The sequence below is a fragment of the Oreochromis niloticus genome, linkage group LG20 (assembly GCF_001858045.2).
Source record: "Oreochromis niloticus isolate F11D_XX linkage group LG20, O_niloticus_UMD_NMBU, whole genome shotgun sequence".
NCBI classification, from domain to species: Eukaryota; Metazoa; Chordata; class Actinopteri; order Cichliformes; family Cichlidae; genus Oreochromis; species Oreochromis niloticus.
The window spans coordinates 10,963,870-10,981,365 of NC_031984.2; the positions used below are offsets into that span (position 1 = coordinate 10,963,870).

Below are 17,496 nucleotides of genomic sequence, written 5' to 3' on the forward strand. Positions count from 1 at the left end.
CCCTTCCTCTCACTCTGTGAGATCTGCGATAGGCTTCAGCGCCCCATAGACCGTAAAGTGGATAAGTGGGGGAAAAAAAAATAGAGGAATGCATGTATGTTTAGAAATGGTTTTCTAAACCTCACTTTTAGTTTTAGTCTTTTGTTAATCATAACATATAGGGTAAGATTTAAGAGGTTCTGAAGAGAAATTACAGCACAAATATATTTGTCATATTTACACATTTGACCAAACTGAAAAAGATTAAACCTAAACACATTTCCCATTTATACTTCCATTATATTTTGGTTAGTTTTGTAAGTATACAATATTGTTTCTTCTCCTAAAGTTCTAAAGTTCACCTCTTATTTTAGTTCAGTTTTAGTTAACTATATGTATCTTTGACTCGGATAACCTGTAGCCCTGTAGTTACGTAAGTCAGATTTAAATCTAGAACTCATCAGAACTAATTAGAAACAACAGACAATCAAGTTTCCTAATCTCTTACAGATGATTTCCTCAAAGATGGAGACGCATATTTGGCAGCAGACTTTCCAGTTGGAGTGTGTATTCAAGGCCCACCCGCAGAACAAGTTTCCAGAACTCTGTGTGAGAAGTTAGGACAAATAAAGAGGCTGTTTATATAGAAAATCTATACAGGAAAGCAAGCGGTTCATGTGTTCTGAGAGAGAAATAAGGCAAATAAATATAGAGATTAAATGATAAACTGGGTCCAGGATGTCAGTAGTTACGCTCACACACAGAGGTTATGTAATAGAGGAATGAGAGAACACAAATTTAATCCTGTCACTTTCTGCACTTGCTTAATCCAAGTGCTTCCCAAGATTTCTCTTGTTGTCAAAATGGCTTTAGCTTCTCTTCATTTTTGTGGCCCTTTTTTAAAATTCCTCTGGTTTTGGAACAACAGTGTCTTTAAGCCAGCCATGAACTGTTTTTTGGGTTGCATTCTGGTTTTGTGGTGTTCAGTTACCATTTTGCATTAAAGTAAAAAGTAAGAAGCACAGTAAATCAGCTTATGTGTGAACAGTGTGGTGTTTTTATCTGGATGGAATGCAGAAGTCTTCAGAAAGTGTATGTTAAGGTGGGAGTGGAAAACAGCAATCCTTCCTGTTTGCCTCGGGGTTCTGGGCGCTCACAGGTCAAGCAGCAGTGGCAGATTGCAGCCAATCACCTTCTCAACACAGCCAATGATATGCAGGTCTCCAGTTACACCCTGATCCAGATGTCAGGGTGTAGTCCTGTGATCTTTGTTTTTTGGGGATGGGGGTGATAGTAGAGGCCTTGCGCTGGTGAGGTATTGCACATGACTCTCTACACCGCAGTGTTCAGGTCAACATAAGCTGGAGGCAGAGAGTGCTTGTCTCTTAATGGTATTTACAGGGGTTCTAACATTTTGAACTGGCTCTTGTCACTCGTAAGAATGAAGAAAGTCTTTATTGTGGTATGGGAGGAAGGGCCTCTGAGTTGCGCAGATTAACGGCAGCCGGGCTTGAGAGAATGATGGGTGTCACAGAGGGTGGTGCCAAGACTGCCTTTTTAGTTTTTCAAACCAATAACAGAACACATTAAGGTCATTTGGCAAGTTGTCAATGGACTTGAGGTCTTTATGTTTGAAGTCGATGACAGAAGCTGTCATTTACATTCACTAAACCTCTCTCGCTATCTCGCTAAACCTGTAATTTTCCTTATGGGTCCTCACCAACCTTTTTTTTTTTCTTTTCCGACTTAGCTCTGAACCACCATGCATCACTGTTTAACTCACGTTTGTGCCTTTTGGTCTACAGCAATCTTTACAGAAGCTACAGCAGGCTTCTGTATACTTGTCCAAGAGTGACTCATCATAGTCCAAGCACAAGAGGGGCCTCCCCCTCTTTTTTTTCTTTGTTGTGCTTCACTAAAAGTCTCTGCGAACTCTAGAACAGAGCAGAAGCAAATATTCACACGTATCCATGTTTATCCTATTGCTTCAGTTGCAAGTTTCTTTAAAATGTAAGACTTTACAACTGCTCTGGTTTTGAAGATAAAGTTGCATTTTCAAAATCAAATATGCATTTTGTTTTTGCAGTTAACTGTCAGGGGGAAACTGCAAGAAAGCATATAAAAGTCGCATTTATCCAATACTATGTATTGCAACTTTTTTGTGTGTTTGCTTTACTAAAGTTTCTCACATTTTTCCCTCGGAGAGCATAAATGAAGCATTTGCACATGCAATTGAGGCATATCCCCGCTCACCACGAAACTAAAATACACCAAATACTCAGAGCTGCACAATTGTGCGGAAAAACGTTTTCCTGTAGGGTTTTTACTTTGTTTCTTTCTTTATTTTGCAAAAATTTCCGCAAGGACAACAAAACCTCGTTTAGTTTAAAATGCACACTGTCCACAAACAATACCCTGCTTTCAGAGAGGATATCTGGCAGAACACCCATTTACCTCATATATGCAAAGCACAAACGAAAGAACATGATGTGACTGCAACTTAAAGAAAACACGCAGAAGTCACGCTGACAACATGTTTTCTCATGTGAATTTGATCACAGATACAGAGAGTTCCGCGCTTCTGATTGGCTCCGAGAATTGGAGTACCTCCCCTTTAAATGGAGGGCCTCTCGCCCGGGGCGTGGCCACAGTGAAAACGAGGGTATATGTTTATCTGTTTGCTAGCTTCAGCTTCCAGTGGCAAGCTGGCAGAGGATTTTAGGGTTGATAATTATAACGCGTCGTAAAAATGTCTTTTAAAACAGTGGGCACATTAACACGTACATTATGGGCAAGAGGAAACAAGACCCCTCCTCTGGCCAGATCCCCCAGAGTGAACAGACTTTGTACCACATGCAGGATCTCTGGAGGAAAAAAGCAGGGCCGCGACAGGACAAAAGAGGAAAGTTGCGGCTCAGATTCGGACAGACCAACTGGCGACGCTCCGTCACCCAGCGATCCACCTCACAGATGCACGGCTGGGGACAAGAAGCGAGCCAAGGAGCCGCTGGGTGCTCCTGGTGTCTGTGGTGTGAGGAGACGCTCTTTCACGTCCACCGCAGCTCCAATGGATCAGATCTCGTACCTGTGGACTCGCTACAATGACATGAAACGGCTGGTTCACGGTAAGCAGAGGGCCCCCAAGCCCACCACCCCTCCTTTTTTTATCCTAACTGGGGCCCCCCATATCGCGGGCTGTACGGTTATCCCGCACGTCACCGTGGCAGCCGCTATGTTTCTCTGACGCCGAAGACATTTTGTTCTTTAGGGATTTCGTTCATCCTCTTTCCAATTTAGCCCCAATGGCACATTAATGCCCTGTGTCACACGCATGTAGGATAAAGTTTTGCACAGCAACCTGTTTAAGATGCTTGTGAGGAGGAAGAAGCCGGGCTCCGTTTGTGCTCACGCGTCAGTTCCTCTGTTTGGCAAGATTTGTTCTCGCAAACAAACCAAGCGGCTGTTGGTGAACGCTGCACGTACACTGTGCGTTTGTGTGTCCTTCTGAAACGTGTTTTGCGCTGAGCATTCCGCGATCCAGCCAAATGTGCACTCACCATTGTTTAGGTTAGGGCCGGTTAACCACAATTTTTAGCGTGATTGTATGTCATCGGATGCATTCTGTAAATGACCTATGTCCTATTTATATTAGCGGTTTTGGCATGCAGGAGGCACAAGTGGGCGTTTAAGCAGGTCCCTGCAAATGAGGCATGGAAAAATACTGTATAAAAAAAAGCAAGAAAAAGAGAAGACAAACTTGGGGATTTAGGGTCAGTACAAGTTGTCTGTGTTGTTATCAAACGCACGTTAGCTCCATAATATTTGCTTTTTGGGTTTTTGTTTATTTAGTTCACGTGAGTCAGCCCTGCTTTGCATGTGCAGAAAATAATAACAATCAGAATAACTGTCAGTCAGCAGCAAACCTGGAAGATGTGCCTTTGAAGGAAGAGTACATGAGCAAAATAAAGTATTAAAAGTAAAGGAACTCTTATGCAGCCTTGTTATAGCAATGTAAACAGCAATGTAATCCTGCATGTGGGCACAGTTTAGTTTATTTAAAGTAGTTTTATATATTTCTCTAGTGTTTATTCTATAAATATGCGTCACGATTTAACTGCAAATGTTATCTTGATTTACAAAGTAGGAATAGAACACAAAACACAGCATCTCCCTCTGAAGTGTTCTGGAGTAGAAACATGAAGTAGTGTAAAATGAAAACACTCAAAAGTGTTTAAGAACAGAAGCCTTTTTATATACGTTTTTACTAAGATACTCAGTTGAAACCACTTTTTTGTTCTCAACATGGTGGGTTTTAATTAAAGCTGGTCACGCATTCTCAATTGGAAATGCAATTTGTCAGATGCAGTCTTTTGAAATGTGATTCGGCATAGAAAGAAAGGTATTTTGTCTGCTCCCAGCAGCAGCCCTCATTGAACTCTGTCACTACAGAGGGGCCATGCCCCACTTTTAGGTCATGTGTGACTCAGTCCTGTGCTCCTGCTGCAGCCAGCGCTGGAGTCCGTCTCTGCAGCAAAATGTAAACTGTGCGTTTAATCTCTGCGCATGTGTTAGCTGTGTGACCATACTCAAGATAGTGTGCAGATAAAATATGGGAATATTTTCAAAGGCGCAGTGAATGCTGTGCTGCCCATTATTATTTTCCAGGTTAAGTTGGTAGAAGATATAATTGTACAAAATGTTCTTCTGAGCTCAGTCAAGTAAAGGGCTAGTTGACATCTTAGAAATGCTCGTTGCACAACCTTGTGAGCTTGCCAGCTCAACTGGACCGAAAACAGCAGTTACTTCTTTCTCCTCTGCAGAAGTGCACAATCATCAAGTTTCATTACAGAAAGGGTCTTTTACAGATTCCCTTTAAATTAAAACATGAGTCAGCTGTAATGAGCCGTCATATCACGTTCTTAAATCTTGCTTATTCATTGTTTTGTTCAATTTGATCTGTGATTCTCAAATTTAAATGAGTCTTTCCCCGTTTGTCTTTCCTGCACCAGACCTGATCCCGCCGGGTGCGTGCAACCTCCTCAACTCCTCCACCATTTACGCCAACAACGAGGTCAACTTGGCTGAAGTGGACATCTATGGCTTCGACTATGACTACACACTGGCGCAGTATTCCAATGCGCTCAACACAATGATCTACAACAAAGCCAGAGAATTCCTAATCGAACACTTCAAGGTGTGTTTTGCATCAGTTATGTCAAACGTGTTTGCTTTAAAACTGATTTTTAAATGCAGGCTTATTTAACCTGCTGGTTCTCCTGTTTGACAGTACCCCGAGGGCATTCGCAAGTACGACTACCTTTCTAACTTTGCTGTTCGGGGCCTTCACTATGACATCCAAAAGGTAAAATCTTTTAAACTACACTTTAACCACTGCAGGAGCATAATTGTGCATTTTCTCTGTGCAGCTCATGAAGTGAAACTCAATTTTTTTTGCTCTTCTTTAGGGTCTTTTAATGAAGATAGACGCCTTCCATTACATTGAGCCGGGGACAGTGTACCGGTAAGAAATGAAAGATGGTTTAAGTGAATTGTGGGATAGTGTTATTAGACCCCAGTACATTCATTTGTGTTTGATGTTCCCAGGGGTCTGAGCCCAGTGCCAGATGAGGAGGTCCTTCAGCTCTTTGGTGGGACCTTTCATGTACCCCTGCAGCAGGACAGTGGCTTCTATGGAAAGGTACGATTTGTTTTTATTTATTTTTTTTATTTTGCAAAGAAACCTAAAAAAATAATTTAACCTCCTGAGACCCCCCGTCCTCATATGGGGACATTACAGTCTGGCTTTGACTTTTGCTGTGTTATTATGTAAAATGAGGCCAAAGCAGGACATGTTTTTTTTTTTTGTTTTGTTTTTTTTTGATGACTTTCTGTTCAAAGTTGATGCTTATTTTTGATCCTTATCATGTCAAACTAATCCCAAATAGCTGGGAGAATTTAAAAAGCACTCAAAACAACAGCTTGGGTTTCAGGAGATTAAGAAATATATATTGATTTCAAAGTTAAAACACTCCAACCTGACACTCCCTGTTAGTCACATTAGTTCAGTAGTCTAATAACTTTAAACCAGAGTTTATTGGAGAGCTGTTTTACATTTATCACAGTTCTTGCACTTTGCCTCCAGATTTTTTTTTGTACATTTCCTCTCTGTGGAACACATGTTTGTTTTGGCACAGACGTGAAGGTCTAAGTACTGCCGGATCAGCAAAATATTACATTTTTATTTAGACCTCCTCAAACAAGGAATTTGGGATTTAATCTGTTGCTGTACACAGATTTACCAAATGTCGGGGTTTTGTACGGCTTTAGCATTACATAAGTACCAAATGGTGAATTTTGTAATCTCATTTCTTCCATTGTCGTCATGAATCGGTTAGAAGGCAATGTTCCAGTCCCAAAAGAGCTGATTATGAGAACTCTGTGTCTGCACTTTTTTGTTTTTTTAGTTCTGTACTCGTTAAGGCAGGGAAATTAGAAAGCTCTGCTGGGTCTGGGAGTCAACAAACTTAAACTGAAATGTTTGCCCATTAGGAGCAATTTGGGCTCTGAATGTTATGAATCAGACTCGAATCATTTTCGCCCGATTGAACCTTTTAAGTGGTCTCCTGCAGCAGGAACAGTGCCTCTTTCCATCTGTAACAATCCTGTCCAAAATAGGTCTCTAATCTCATTTGGTGCAGTTGGACTCTCTTAAGGTCCCAGCTTGGTACTAAGTTGGTAGGTCCTACACAGGACTCTTAAACCCATATTTTTTTCAATATAGAAAAGATATCAAATGTTTAAACTGATAAAATGTACCATTTTAAGAATTAGAAATTGTCTCGTGCTGCTGAATTTAATAGCAGCACCACATTTCAAAAAGCTGAAAAACTTAATGGTACTAAAACGAAACAGCTGGAGGAGTGTTTTGCAGTTACTTAGGTTAACTTTCAACAGGTCAGTAACAATTTCATTTACAGTGCATGACAACAAAAGATTTAAAGAATATGGATAAGTCTTTGTGCGTGGCGTGTGACGAGGCTAAAAATCAATATTGGATGCCCATGATATTCAGAGCCTCAGGCAGCACTGCATTAAAAACAGGCATGATTCTGTAATTGGAAATCAGTTCATGGCCTTGTGAACACTTGCAGAAATCATTGTCTGTGAACTCAGTTCACTGTACCATCCACAAATGCAGGTTAAAGCTTTGTCATGCAAAGAAAAGAAGCCATATGTGAACATGATCCAGAATCATCGCTGTCCTTTCCGGGCCAAACTGTTCTGGGGTCAGATGAATCAAAATTTGGAATTCTTGCATAATTCATCAAGATGCATACTGCATCGATTACCAGCATGGCTTTGTAGTAGAAGACTCTGGGAGCTGAACTGGCCTACCTGCAGTCCAGACTTTTTACCATCTGAAAACATTTGACTTACCATCGTAAGAAAAATAAAACACCCCAGACCCAGGACTTTTGAGCAGCTAGACTCATATATCAGACAAGAATGAGACAGCAAAAATCCAGCAACTGCTCTTGTCTGTTCCCAGACCGTTTAAGAAGAGGGAATGTTACGCAGCCCTGTCTCGACTTTTTTGAGACGTTTGATGCCATCAAATTCAAAATGAACTGAATCTTTTGCTTTTTTAAAATGGCACATTTTGGCTATGTTTTCTGTTCTCCTGTGAATAAAATATCGGTTTATGAGAATTATAGATTGTCTTATAGAAATGAGCTTGTAGATTTTTGTCACTTGGGGACAGTGTCAATAGTGTGGGACAACCAGTAACATGGGCTGTACTCATTTGTTATGTTAATTGTACAATAGCTTAGGACAGACGTCATAATGAGGGAAGAACTCTGCAATGAAGTGAAACGGAACATTAAACAGTGCAAATTGCCCTGTAGAAACATTGTGTTCTTACGCATACTTTTTTTTTTTATGTGTGTGTGTCTTCCTCTTTTTGAGAGACTCTGCCGCTCTTCCCTTTCCTGTGTAAGCCAGCTTCTCAACAATCAGTATTCTCCCTGCATTGTCATTGCTGGTGGGCTTCTTGCTGCTGCCTGTGTGGTGCCTGAATTCCCACAATTCTTCTCTCTGCATTGCCAAACTCTTGCGCAAATGGACACAAACACAAGACGATAAATTTTGCATCATTGGGTAGTGCTCGTATTGAAAACTGCTTTTAATTTAATTTTGAAATTGTTGAAAATACTTTAAAAGGCACATGAAATGTTTGTTTGTTTGCTTTGTTTTTAAACAAAATAAAGTTAAAATGTCATCATGTGAGCATCAAACATTAACTTGCATTTTTTTTTCCCCCACAGGGACCAAAGGTGAAGCAGTTCATGGATATCTTCTCCATTCCTGAGATGACTCTCTTGGCTGTGGCCAATGACTTCTTCATCACAAACGACATCGAGTATGATCCAGTTCACCTCTTCAAAGACATCTCTGTGAGTTATGATATGTTTTATTGTCCGTTTCAAAGTCTGGCCTCACTCTGTAGCTCATACCGCGGGAGCATAGGGAGATTGGATTTTTGACTGTATCCGTGTTGCGTGCTTCATCAGCTGCGCGCTCAGGAATCTGCTGAGCTCCGGAAAAGTTTGCAATGGACTCTCTATGGTAGAGCGAAGAACAATAACAGCTTTTCCTCTTGGTTCTGGGGTGGAAGGGTTTTCAATTACACAGCACGCCCACTACTTCATCGCAATTTCTCCTCTGAAAATAAGCAAACTGACAGGTCATTAATCATTTCCAAATAATTGGGGTCTTTCTTCCCGAGTGACTGTAATTCAAACTTATCTCATAGTAGGGATCAAAGATATCCTGAATTTTCTGAACATATTGTGAAAAACATTCATTGGCGTTTAATCCACAGGAAGCAGTCGGCATGGTTCACCTCAAAGGATACATGTACAAATGGATTATGGAAGATCTCGGTAAGAATTCCTTTCATGTCTTTCGGTTTTGTCTGCGCCCTGCTACACAAACACCGGCGGTTCAATTACTCGTTGTTTTTCTTCTTTTTACAGATAAATTCATTCTCAGAGGAGACGAGACGGATGCTGTTTTGCATCGATTGGCCAGCAGCGGAAAGAAACTTTTCCTCATAACCAACAGTCCCTTCAGCTTTGTGTAAGTGTGAGCGACTTGATAGAATTTACGTCTGCAGTAGTACACTCTGTCCTGATACAAAGATAAACACCTCTGCGCTCTGTTACATTTATGCTTATTGTCTGTGTGCAGCGATAGAGGAATGACGCACATGGTGGGGAAAAACTGGAGAGACTTTTTTGATGTGGTCATCGTGCAGGCAGACAAACCTCACTTCTTCACCGACTGTATCAAGTGAGTAACTCCTTGTAGTTTTTCAGTGTGGCGGATGTGGACCGGCATCCCTCTCATGAGATGCGGCACAGTCATTTCAGTGCTCCTGTTTAACAATCTCCAAAACTGTTGCTCCTGCAGACCTTTCAGGCGCTTGGATGGTAACGGAGACCTTCGGTGGGAAAAAATCAAGAGTTTGGACAAAGGACAGATTTACAAACAGGTCTGTAATGAAAAAAGTGTTCATTAGCCTTTGTGGCATTTGATTTATTTAACTGCTGTGGTTTTTACATGTTGAAAAGTCTGCATGTTTTTACTTGTGTTCTGAGTGTCTAATGAGTATGTGGTTGATTTTATTGTTTCAGGGAAACCTATTTGACTTTCTCAGACTGACAGGGTGGCGAGGATCAAAAGTTCTGTACTTTGGAGACCATCTTTATAGCGACTTGGCTGTAAGTATCAGAGCATGGTGATCTCATCATGATGAATTGCTGAGTCAGTGTTCTGCATGGTGACTAACCCTTCCTGGTATAGGGATTACCAGGAATTTTCCTGTGTTGGCTTCATTTGACGTCCTTGGTGTGCGATTTAGCAAAGTAGGATTTTTTTTTTTTCAGCTTTAATGGTTCACATCCTTTGAAAGATACACAAGTACAGAGTATGTGCAGAGATCCGCACAGTGCCAGATGCCATCTGTCTCCACGTATTGCACGACTCTGAAAGTCCTGAGAGCATTTGGGTGGGGTCAGAGCAGACTGTGCAGTGAAAATCTGAAACACTAGATGGCAGTATGAGCGCCACAATTTTTTTGTCAGAAATTGAGGACTGTTTTGTGTTACTGTGCAAAGTAAAGGCACACTGTATAAACATATTAACAGCTAATATGTCTATAATCATGTATCTAATAAGTAAGAGAGTAAAACATGGCAACATTTGTTGGATCTTCCAAACAGAAGACAGTCAAAGTGATTAAAAGAGAGTTGTGCTCATTTCCAGCTCCACACATTTATTCTGCTTGTTCATAGTTTACAACAATGCTTATTTATAATATTTGGGGCTTTACTGCAGCTCTTGTTCCCTTTTCCATTTGAAATGAGCAATTTTAGCTTCCGTCTTTCAGCCAGTCGTCTTTTTGATTGGCAGCCTCTCACAAACAGCAGGTTTTAACAGTGGGTGGGTGGCGCTGCCATGCTCACGGCACTTTAAAACATAACTAAATGTAAGCTGTTGTTGTTTCAGTTATAAAGTCCTTAAATTATGTTGGTGTTGGGGGTGGCTCACAGTGGTTACGCATCCCGCTAAATATCCATATGTTTTTCTAAGGGGAAGAAAAAAAAAGAAGAATAAATTGCTGCACATTTTCTCAATACACTTTTATCTTTTGTTGCAGGACCTCATGTTGAGACATGGCTGGCGCACAGCAGCCATCGTACCTGAACTGGAGCAGGAAACCAAAGTGGTGAGCACAGACCGGTATGGAATGAACCTCACCTGGATGCAGGCTTTAACTGGCTTGATGGAGCGCCTGCAGGTGAGAGTTAATCCCTGAGCTGTTGGGACATTATATTCTGCTCGCACTCACACATAGCAAACACTCACATACCTGAAATGGTCTATCTTAAAAATCCTGAGTAGCCTTTTGTCACGCACGTGATAACATGTTGACAGAACACAATGTTAAAAGAAAAAAAACCAAACTGTTCAGATTCCAGCACGAGAGTCTACGTGCTTACAATCCTATTAGCGTGTTATTGGATTGTTTGTAAGAGCTTAAACGAGGCAAAGAACTGCAGTTAAGAACACTTTTGAACTTTAGTTGTTGTTTGTCCCTACTGTTGAACTCAGACTCAACTTATCTAAGGGAGGAAATTTAGTTTGTTTCTTCTCCATATTTATGTTTTGGAAGAGCTAAATTTATTCATATTGTTCTTTAATGTCCTAGACACACAGAGATCCCGTGTCTAAACAAGTTTTTCTGGAATGGCAGAAGGAAAGAGAGGAACTCAGGTGAGTCTTATCATCTAAATCCCTGTCTTAATCTTTAAAAGCACCTCCCAGTGTTCCCAGTGATGTTGTTTAACAAGTCTGTACAGTACAAACACTGGCTCAAATTGAAAATTTCAGTTTTTGCTGTACTATATATCTTAGTTAAACCATCCAAATATATTAGTTCTACCTACCTTAAATGTGAATAGATATGATAATAACATTGATATGACAGCACTTGAGCTACATCCACTTTTTTGAGGACTTCTCACTTCTCCTTGCTTCTACCACTTCTTGTTATTTCACAACTTTGAGGACATATTCATACATGTGCAATGTCATAACTTTGATCCCACTTTTTTTACATGCTAGGGTGATGACGAAGAACCTGTTCAACCCTCAGTTTGGCAGCATCTTCAGAACGTGTCACAACCCCACCTACTTCTCCAGACGCTTGTGTCGTTTCTCAGACGTCTACATGACGTCTCTGAGCTGTCTTCTGAATTATGACCTCTCGTACACTTTCTACCCCCGCCGCACCCCTCTGCAGCATGAAGCTCCTCTGTGGATGGACCAGCTGTGCACAGGCTGCATGAAAACCCCTTTCCTAGAGGAGATGTCTCACATCCGATGAGAGCTATAATCTCCTAAGTGACTGATAGGATTTTATTTTTTTTAAAGCCTGGCAAACACTTGATAGCCTGAGGATGTCTTACCTAGCAGGGTTTCCTTTTAATCTAAGGAGAGGCTGCAGAGCTCACTCCGAAGGGCACAGTTCTTTTGTTCAAAATAGTGAACACTTTCCCCGTAAATCCCCTGGAGGGTGCTGTATATGTAGCTCATGTCCAGAGAGCATTTAAATACCTTGCGTTAAAAGATCAACAGACACTGTGGTTTCTTCCTGTAGCTAACTGTGGAAGTCTTTCAATACAATGCTACGCCGCACAATTTAAACAAATAAAGAACTACAAGTTTTATTGATGGTGTTATTTTATTAAGCCCTTTGTATTCTCTACCAGTGGGTTTCGAGCTTTGTTTGGGACACAAAGGGGCAAATCAGAAGTTCAAAGCACTCCTGTATTTATCTCTACACAAAGCACTCTGTCATGTGACTTGTTCTTCACTCTTTTGTCATACAAAACACTTTTGACAGCATATTTACCATGTGTGGACTTGCTGCTTTCACTTTGTCAGATATTTTCATATAATCCAACAAATGCTCCTGCTGTGTCCGATGCAGGTTCAGCACTCTTTACTGTTTTATTAAGGTGTTGGGTTGCCCGGTGGTGGTTGGCTCTATATGAAAGTAACAGTTCTTTCTCTATTAAGCTCGTCATTGCCTCTTTGATGTATCATGCTCGCATAAATTCCACTATATTGCAACTGCATGTTTTTTTTAATAGGTAGACATGGAAAGTGAACTGATTCTGAACTTTTTGTGCAATTTGTATATTGTAATAATAATGCATAACTATTAAAAACAGATGACTTGCTGAAGTTCAAACCAAGCATCAGAAGAAGGAAGAAAAACGATTTAGGTGACTGTTGAATGATTGTTGGGGCCAGAAAGGAAGGTTTGATTATTTTAGAAACTGCTACTAGGATTTTCCCACACAACCATCTCCAGGGTTTGCAGAGAATGTTCCAGAAAGAGAAAATATCCAGTGAGTGGCAGTTCTGTGACAGAAGAAGGCTTTTTGATGTCACACGTCAGAGAAGAATGGCTAAACTGTGTCAAACTGATTGGAAGGTAACAGTAACTCAGATAACAACTTACTCCACTCAAAGTATGCAGAGAAGCATCTCTGAACACTTAAAGTATCCAGCCTTGAAGAAAATAGGCTAAAGCTGCTCACCAAAATCGGACAATAGAAGATTAAAAAAAATGCTGTGTGGTGTGAAGAGTTTGCTGCAACATTTAGATGCTAGAATCAGAATTTGGTATAAAAACAAACAAACGGGAAACTTGGCTCAATCCTGCCTTGTAAAAGTTCAAGCTGGTGCTAGTGATGTAGTGGTGTGGGGGATTACTATTATTATTATTATTTTTGCACATTTCTGGGCCCTTAGTACCAACTGAGTATCATTTGAATTACACAGCCTACCTGAGTGCAGCTGCTGAGCATGTCCACCCCTTTATGACTGAAAAAACATTGAAGTTGGTTGTGCTGGCACAGAAAACATTCGATGTAGTGTGCCCATTTAAACACAGAAGGCCGTTCCAAAGATTATGATTTGGTAGATTTAACAAATAGATGGACTCTTTCTATTCATTCAAACAAGAACAAAAAATGACAACCAAGGAGTGCTGTCCTGCTACTGAAGTGATTCAGTAAATTAGGATACCAAACATTTATGCCACAAATGCATTCATTTTTTTTAAATTAACAGTACGGTGATCCATTGCAACACAACCATGCATTCAAGTGAGAAACTATCTCTTTACATTGCACGGTAAAAAGGTTCAGCAGAGTCTCCTTAGCTTACACTCTCTTTGTTCTCAGCCTTGTGGTAAGGAGGTAAGAGGTCTACCAGGCTAAAGGGGTGGAGTTATATAGACTTCTGGGTGTGTCCTACAGACCGACAGGGAGCAGGATACATGCTGTATGCTGGTGTAATGAAGGTGGAAAGGGTTTAGAATTTGTTATTTTAACAATGACCACAGCGTACCCATTCTCTGATGGCTGCTTCCAGCAGGACAAACACACTATGCCACAAAACTCCGATAAAATAAAATCGGGTTAAGTTGTTCGATGTGCTCAAATTACCGGATCTCAATCCAACAAAGCACCTTTGGCATGTGGTGAAACTCTGGGAGAGATTCAATGTGCACCAAAATCTCCGAGGAGTGAATTAAGGCAGTACTTACAAAGTGTACTTGTAGGTAAAGTGTCCCGTGAGTGTATTTTCTCCTACAAATTTTCTTGCATCATATAGCCCATTGGTCGTTTGGTTGCTAGGCAGCGCACCATCCATTCATCTTCAGCGTAGTCAGCATCACACATTCATTCACTTCCAGCCGTCTGCCAGAAGACAACAGCAAAGGTACTGTGCTCTGTTATGCTACTCCTCACGTTTGTGTTAGCGTGTGGCCGAGGTGTAGGACAGTTATAGGCGATATCAAACAGCCGGGCAGGGCTAGTATAGCGGTCCTGGTTCAAGTTTTGTCACGCTGTCCCGTCCTGGAATCAGCTGTGTAGCTGCCGACACTTAGCGTGGAACTGCATTGTGTTTGTGTGAGTAATGCATGTACAGCATGAAAATAGTTTTAAGAGACTCAAAACACTGAATGCAACACGAATAAGTAAAATGAAGTAAAATGTGGGATAAACAAACAGGGGTTCAGTGTTTATGTGATAATTTGTCCTAGCAGGAGTCAGGCTTTGATTTTGTTAGTGTGAGAGAATTTTATGTGTTATTATCACTTTCTTCTGAGTTGTTGCAGCTGTATCTTCAGTTACCATGCATTTTTAAGCACCTTTTCTGTTCTTTTCTGTTTATAGATTTATGTGGCATTTGATAGAAAATGACATTTTCTCTTGATCCATTTAACTTCTTTTTTCCTGTCGGAGAAGTCCTGAGTGTGTGTTGTCTGACCCTCCAGCATGAGAAATGGACTACATCTTCTTGCACATCACCACCTCGTTTGGCTGACTGCTTGTTATAGGTTGCATATTACATTCAGTGTTCAGTCTCTTTGGGTGTTTTTTTTGTGTGTGGATTGAACACACTTTTTGCTGTGTGTGTTGGCGCTTGGCATATTTGTGAATCGTGAGTGCTAGACTACAAGGCTTGATGGTTTACTCCTTTGTGTACCCTTTTTGGAAGACTGCAATAGTGTCACTTTCACTTCGAGAAGCACAGCATATGACCTACTTTAGAGTGTGTAAAATTAAACTAAGAATAAGTGACGATTCATAGCTTTAAGGGATGGATTGATAATGGCTTTGATCTCTAAACTTTGTGGACTGCATGGAAGACCAGTAAAAACTGGATCCACCTCGTTTACTGACAGAAACACATAAATACATCATAAAGACAAGTGAGATGCTGCAGCTATAAATGCTGCATTGCACTGAATACCTCATGTGATCTGTGTTTCTGCGGGGCTGACTGGTGTTTTAGTCTATTTCATGGCTCTGTGCCTTCAGTGAATAATTCTGCATCTGAGCACCGGAAACTGCCGCCACTAGCTCTTTTTCTCTGTCTTTTTGTTGGCGCTCACCTCTTCTACTTGGGAGTGATGCAATATAGTTTCAATGGGAGTAATCCATTTTGGAGAATTATCGCGCGCTATTAAATAGATGTGGTTTAACAGGTAGAAAAGCGTCTATATAACAATATTTAAAATAAAATGGGTGCACAGATTTCAGATCAGATCAGCTTCACCCGCTCTGTCCTTGCATCCCTTCATCCTTCAGTGCCTCCATCCTGCATTTTTCTAGCTACACCATTCAGTCCATTTGCAGCACCATCTCTTCATCCTTTTTTCTTTTATCTTTCTATGGAACATCTTCTCACCTGCAAATCTCTCCATTCACTTCCATGTTCACACCTACCTTGCATTGAATCTTTTTCTTTGCTCTCAGCTGAGTGCCTCTCTGTCTGTCACTACAGTGGCCATGGGAAGCTGTGCACTCAAGTAGTGTGCTCTGGCAGCCAGTCCCACCGTGCAGCAGCCTTTTCTATTATTAAATGTAACAGGACCTTTACTTTCACAGCTTAAGATCTCACTGTAGAAAGATTTCCCAGCGCAGATGATATTCCATCCATCTGCCTGCCTCGCTAAAGTAAATCAACAGAAAAAGAAACCCTGAAGCCCCACAGAGAAAACAGACTTACACGGCTTGCTTTCCGGTATTTTCATTCTCGTTCAGCACACGCATAATAAAACTGCAATATATTTGTTAATTCATGAGGTCTGCAAGGAAAAAAAGAATGGAACTAAATTCAGATTTACTGGTTTCTCTTACAAAAAAATAAGAAAATAAGAAAATAGGATGATGAGCAAAGGGAGGAGACCTCAAGGTAGCGACCTAATTGGGCCTGGCAGCGTCCTGGGGTGGGGAAGTTTGAAATCACTGTTGTGTAATCTTTAATCAAATCTTGCATTGTAAGCAGAGAGTCTGTGAGGTTAAATCACAGTTGGACCTAATTGTTTTGTAGCTATTTTGTCTTAAGTGGAACATTTAATTAATATCTTTTTTTTTTTTTCATTTTCTTATCACTGATAATGCATTTTTTAATAACTGGGTGTACCACTGTGACATCTTTAGTTATAATCAAAGAAATTGGGGGGATACAGGTCATTCTGGGTCTCTTCTTGTGTCACTATTGCAAAACATGTTTTTGACAAAGTGTACATTTTATTTCATTTTAGTGAAGATGAAGGGACATCACTTATGCTTTCTCCATCTATGGCACATGGCCAAAAATAAAAACAACTTTCATTTCAGTGACATAAAACAGATTATATTCATGCTTATCTCTTCTCACCTTGACTGCTGTGTTTTGTAAAGCGTTATCTCAGCTTTACTGATCATAAAAGGCTACAGCGAGGCTGTAAAGCATGAGAACGCGTCTCTTTTTATGCCTCTTTATTACATATCGCTGTTTTGTAAGTGACTGTTTTGAAAGTTTAATTGAAACTGTACTTGTCAGTCTATAATTATCTGTCTGATCCATTACTGTGTCAACAGAGCTCTTTTTATCTGTCCCTATATTCAGGCTTGCTAAATGTCTGACTCATAATAACCTTATAAACTTAAAGTCGTTGGCTTTTTTCTTCTGTATTGTTCTTTCAGTCAGTTTCCACACAGGTTTTGCCAGATTATATGTGTATTATTTATATACTGGTTCATGTGAGGCCACTGGCTGCTCCTGAGACATTCTTTCATCATACATGTAAGAAGCCCCTTTGGCACCGTGTCAGACATGCACACATGCAGCTCTGTGAAGTTGCTCTCTGTGACAGCACATTTTTTCTCTCTCCTGTGCTCTTGCCCTTTTAATGTTTGATGTCCGGTATATTATCGAACCCTTTTGTAAATCACAGCTCCGCCTGTGATGTATGAAATACAAGCCTTCTGTCGTTAACATTTGTGAGGAGGGGATGAGAAGATGCATTAGAGGGCGTGCTGTGTCATTCTGAGAACATGGAGGAAGGATAGTTAATATGATGAAAAAGCAGAAAAGGCA

At 40.6% G+C, this 17,496-nt stretch overlaps 2 protein-coding genes and 1 long non-coding RNA gene across 3 annotated transcripts in view; 2 read left to right on the top strand and 1 right to left on the bottom strand.

Annotated features, from left to right (window-relative positions):
* Positions 1–2,632: 2,632 nt before the first annotated feature.
* On the top strand, positions 2,633–12,324 carry nt5dc2 (5'-nucleotidase domain containing 2). The gene is made up of 14 exons (XM_003438935.5): positions 2,633–3,104; positions 4,989–5,173; positions 5,267–5,341; positions 5,445–5,500; positions 5,584–5,677; positions 8,307–8,435; positions 8,864–8,924; positions 9,018–9,120; positions 9,232–9,333; positions 9,454–9,535; positions 9,678–9,764; positions 10,703–10,843; positions 11,255–11,319; positions 11,671–12,324. Exons 1-14 carry the CDS (start codon positions 2,729–2,731, stop codon positions 11,930–11,932), a joined length of 1,818 nt encoding a protein of 605 aa, XP_003438983.1. The 5' UTR covers positions 2,633–2,728; the 3' UTR covers positions 11,933–12,324.
* LOC112843228 (uncharacterized) lies at positions 9,813–14,238 on the bottom strand. Its single transcript, XR_003215424.1, has 2 exons — positions 14,168–14,238; positions 9,813–10,630 (listed from the first exon to the last, which is right to left on the bottom strand). It is a non-coding gene; the product is annotated as an uncharacterized LOC112843228 (long non-coding RNA).
* Positions 14,239–14,275: 37 nt separating this feature from the next.
* Positions 14,276–17,496, top strand: part of LOC100704397 (rap1 GTPase-activating protein 1) — a 55,072-nt gene continuing 51,851 nt past the window's right edge. The window contains exon 1 of the mRNA XM_005448543.4: positions 14,276–14,343. The gene's annotated coding sequence lies outside the window, so the exon portion shown is untranslated. The remainder of the gene's footprint in view (positions 14,344–17,496) is intronic.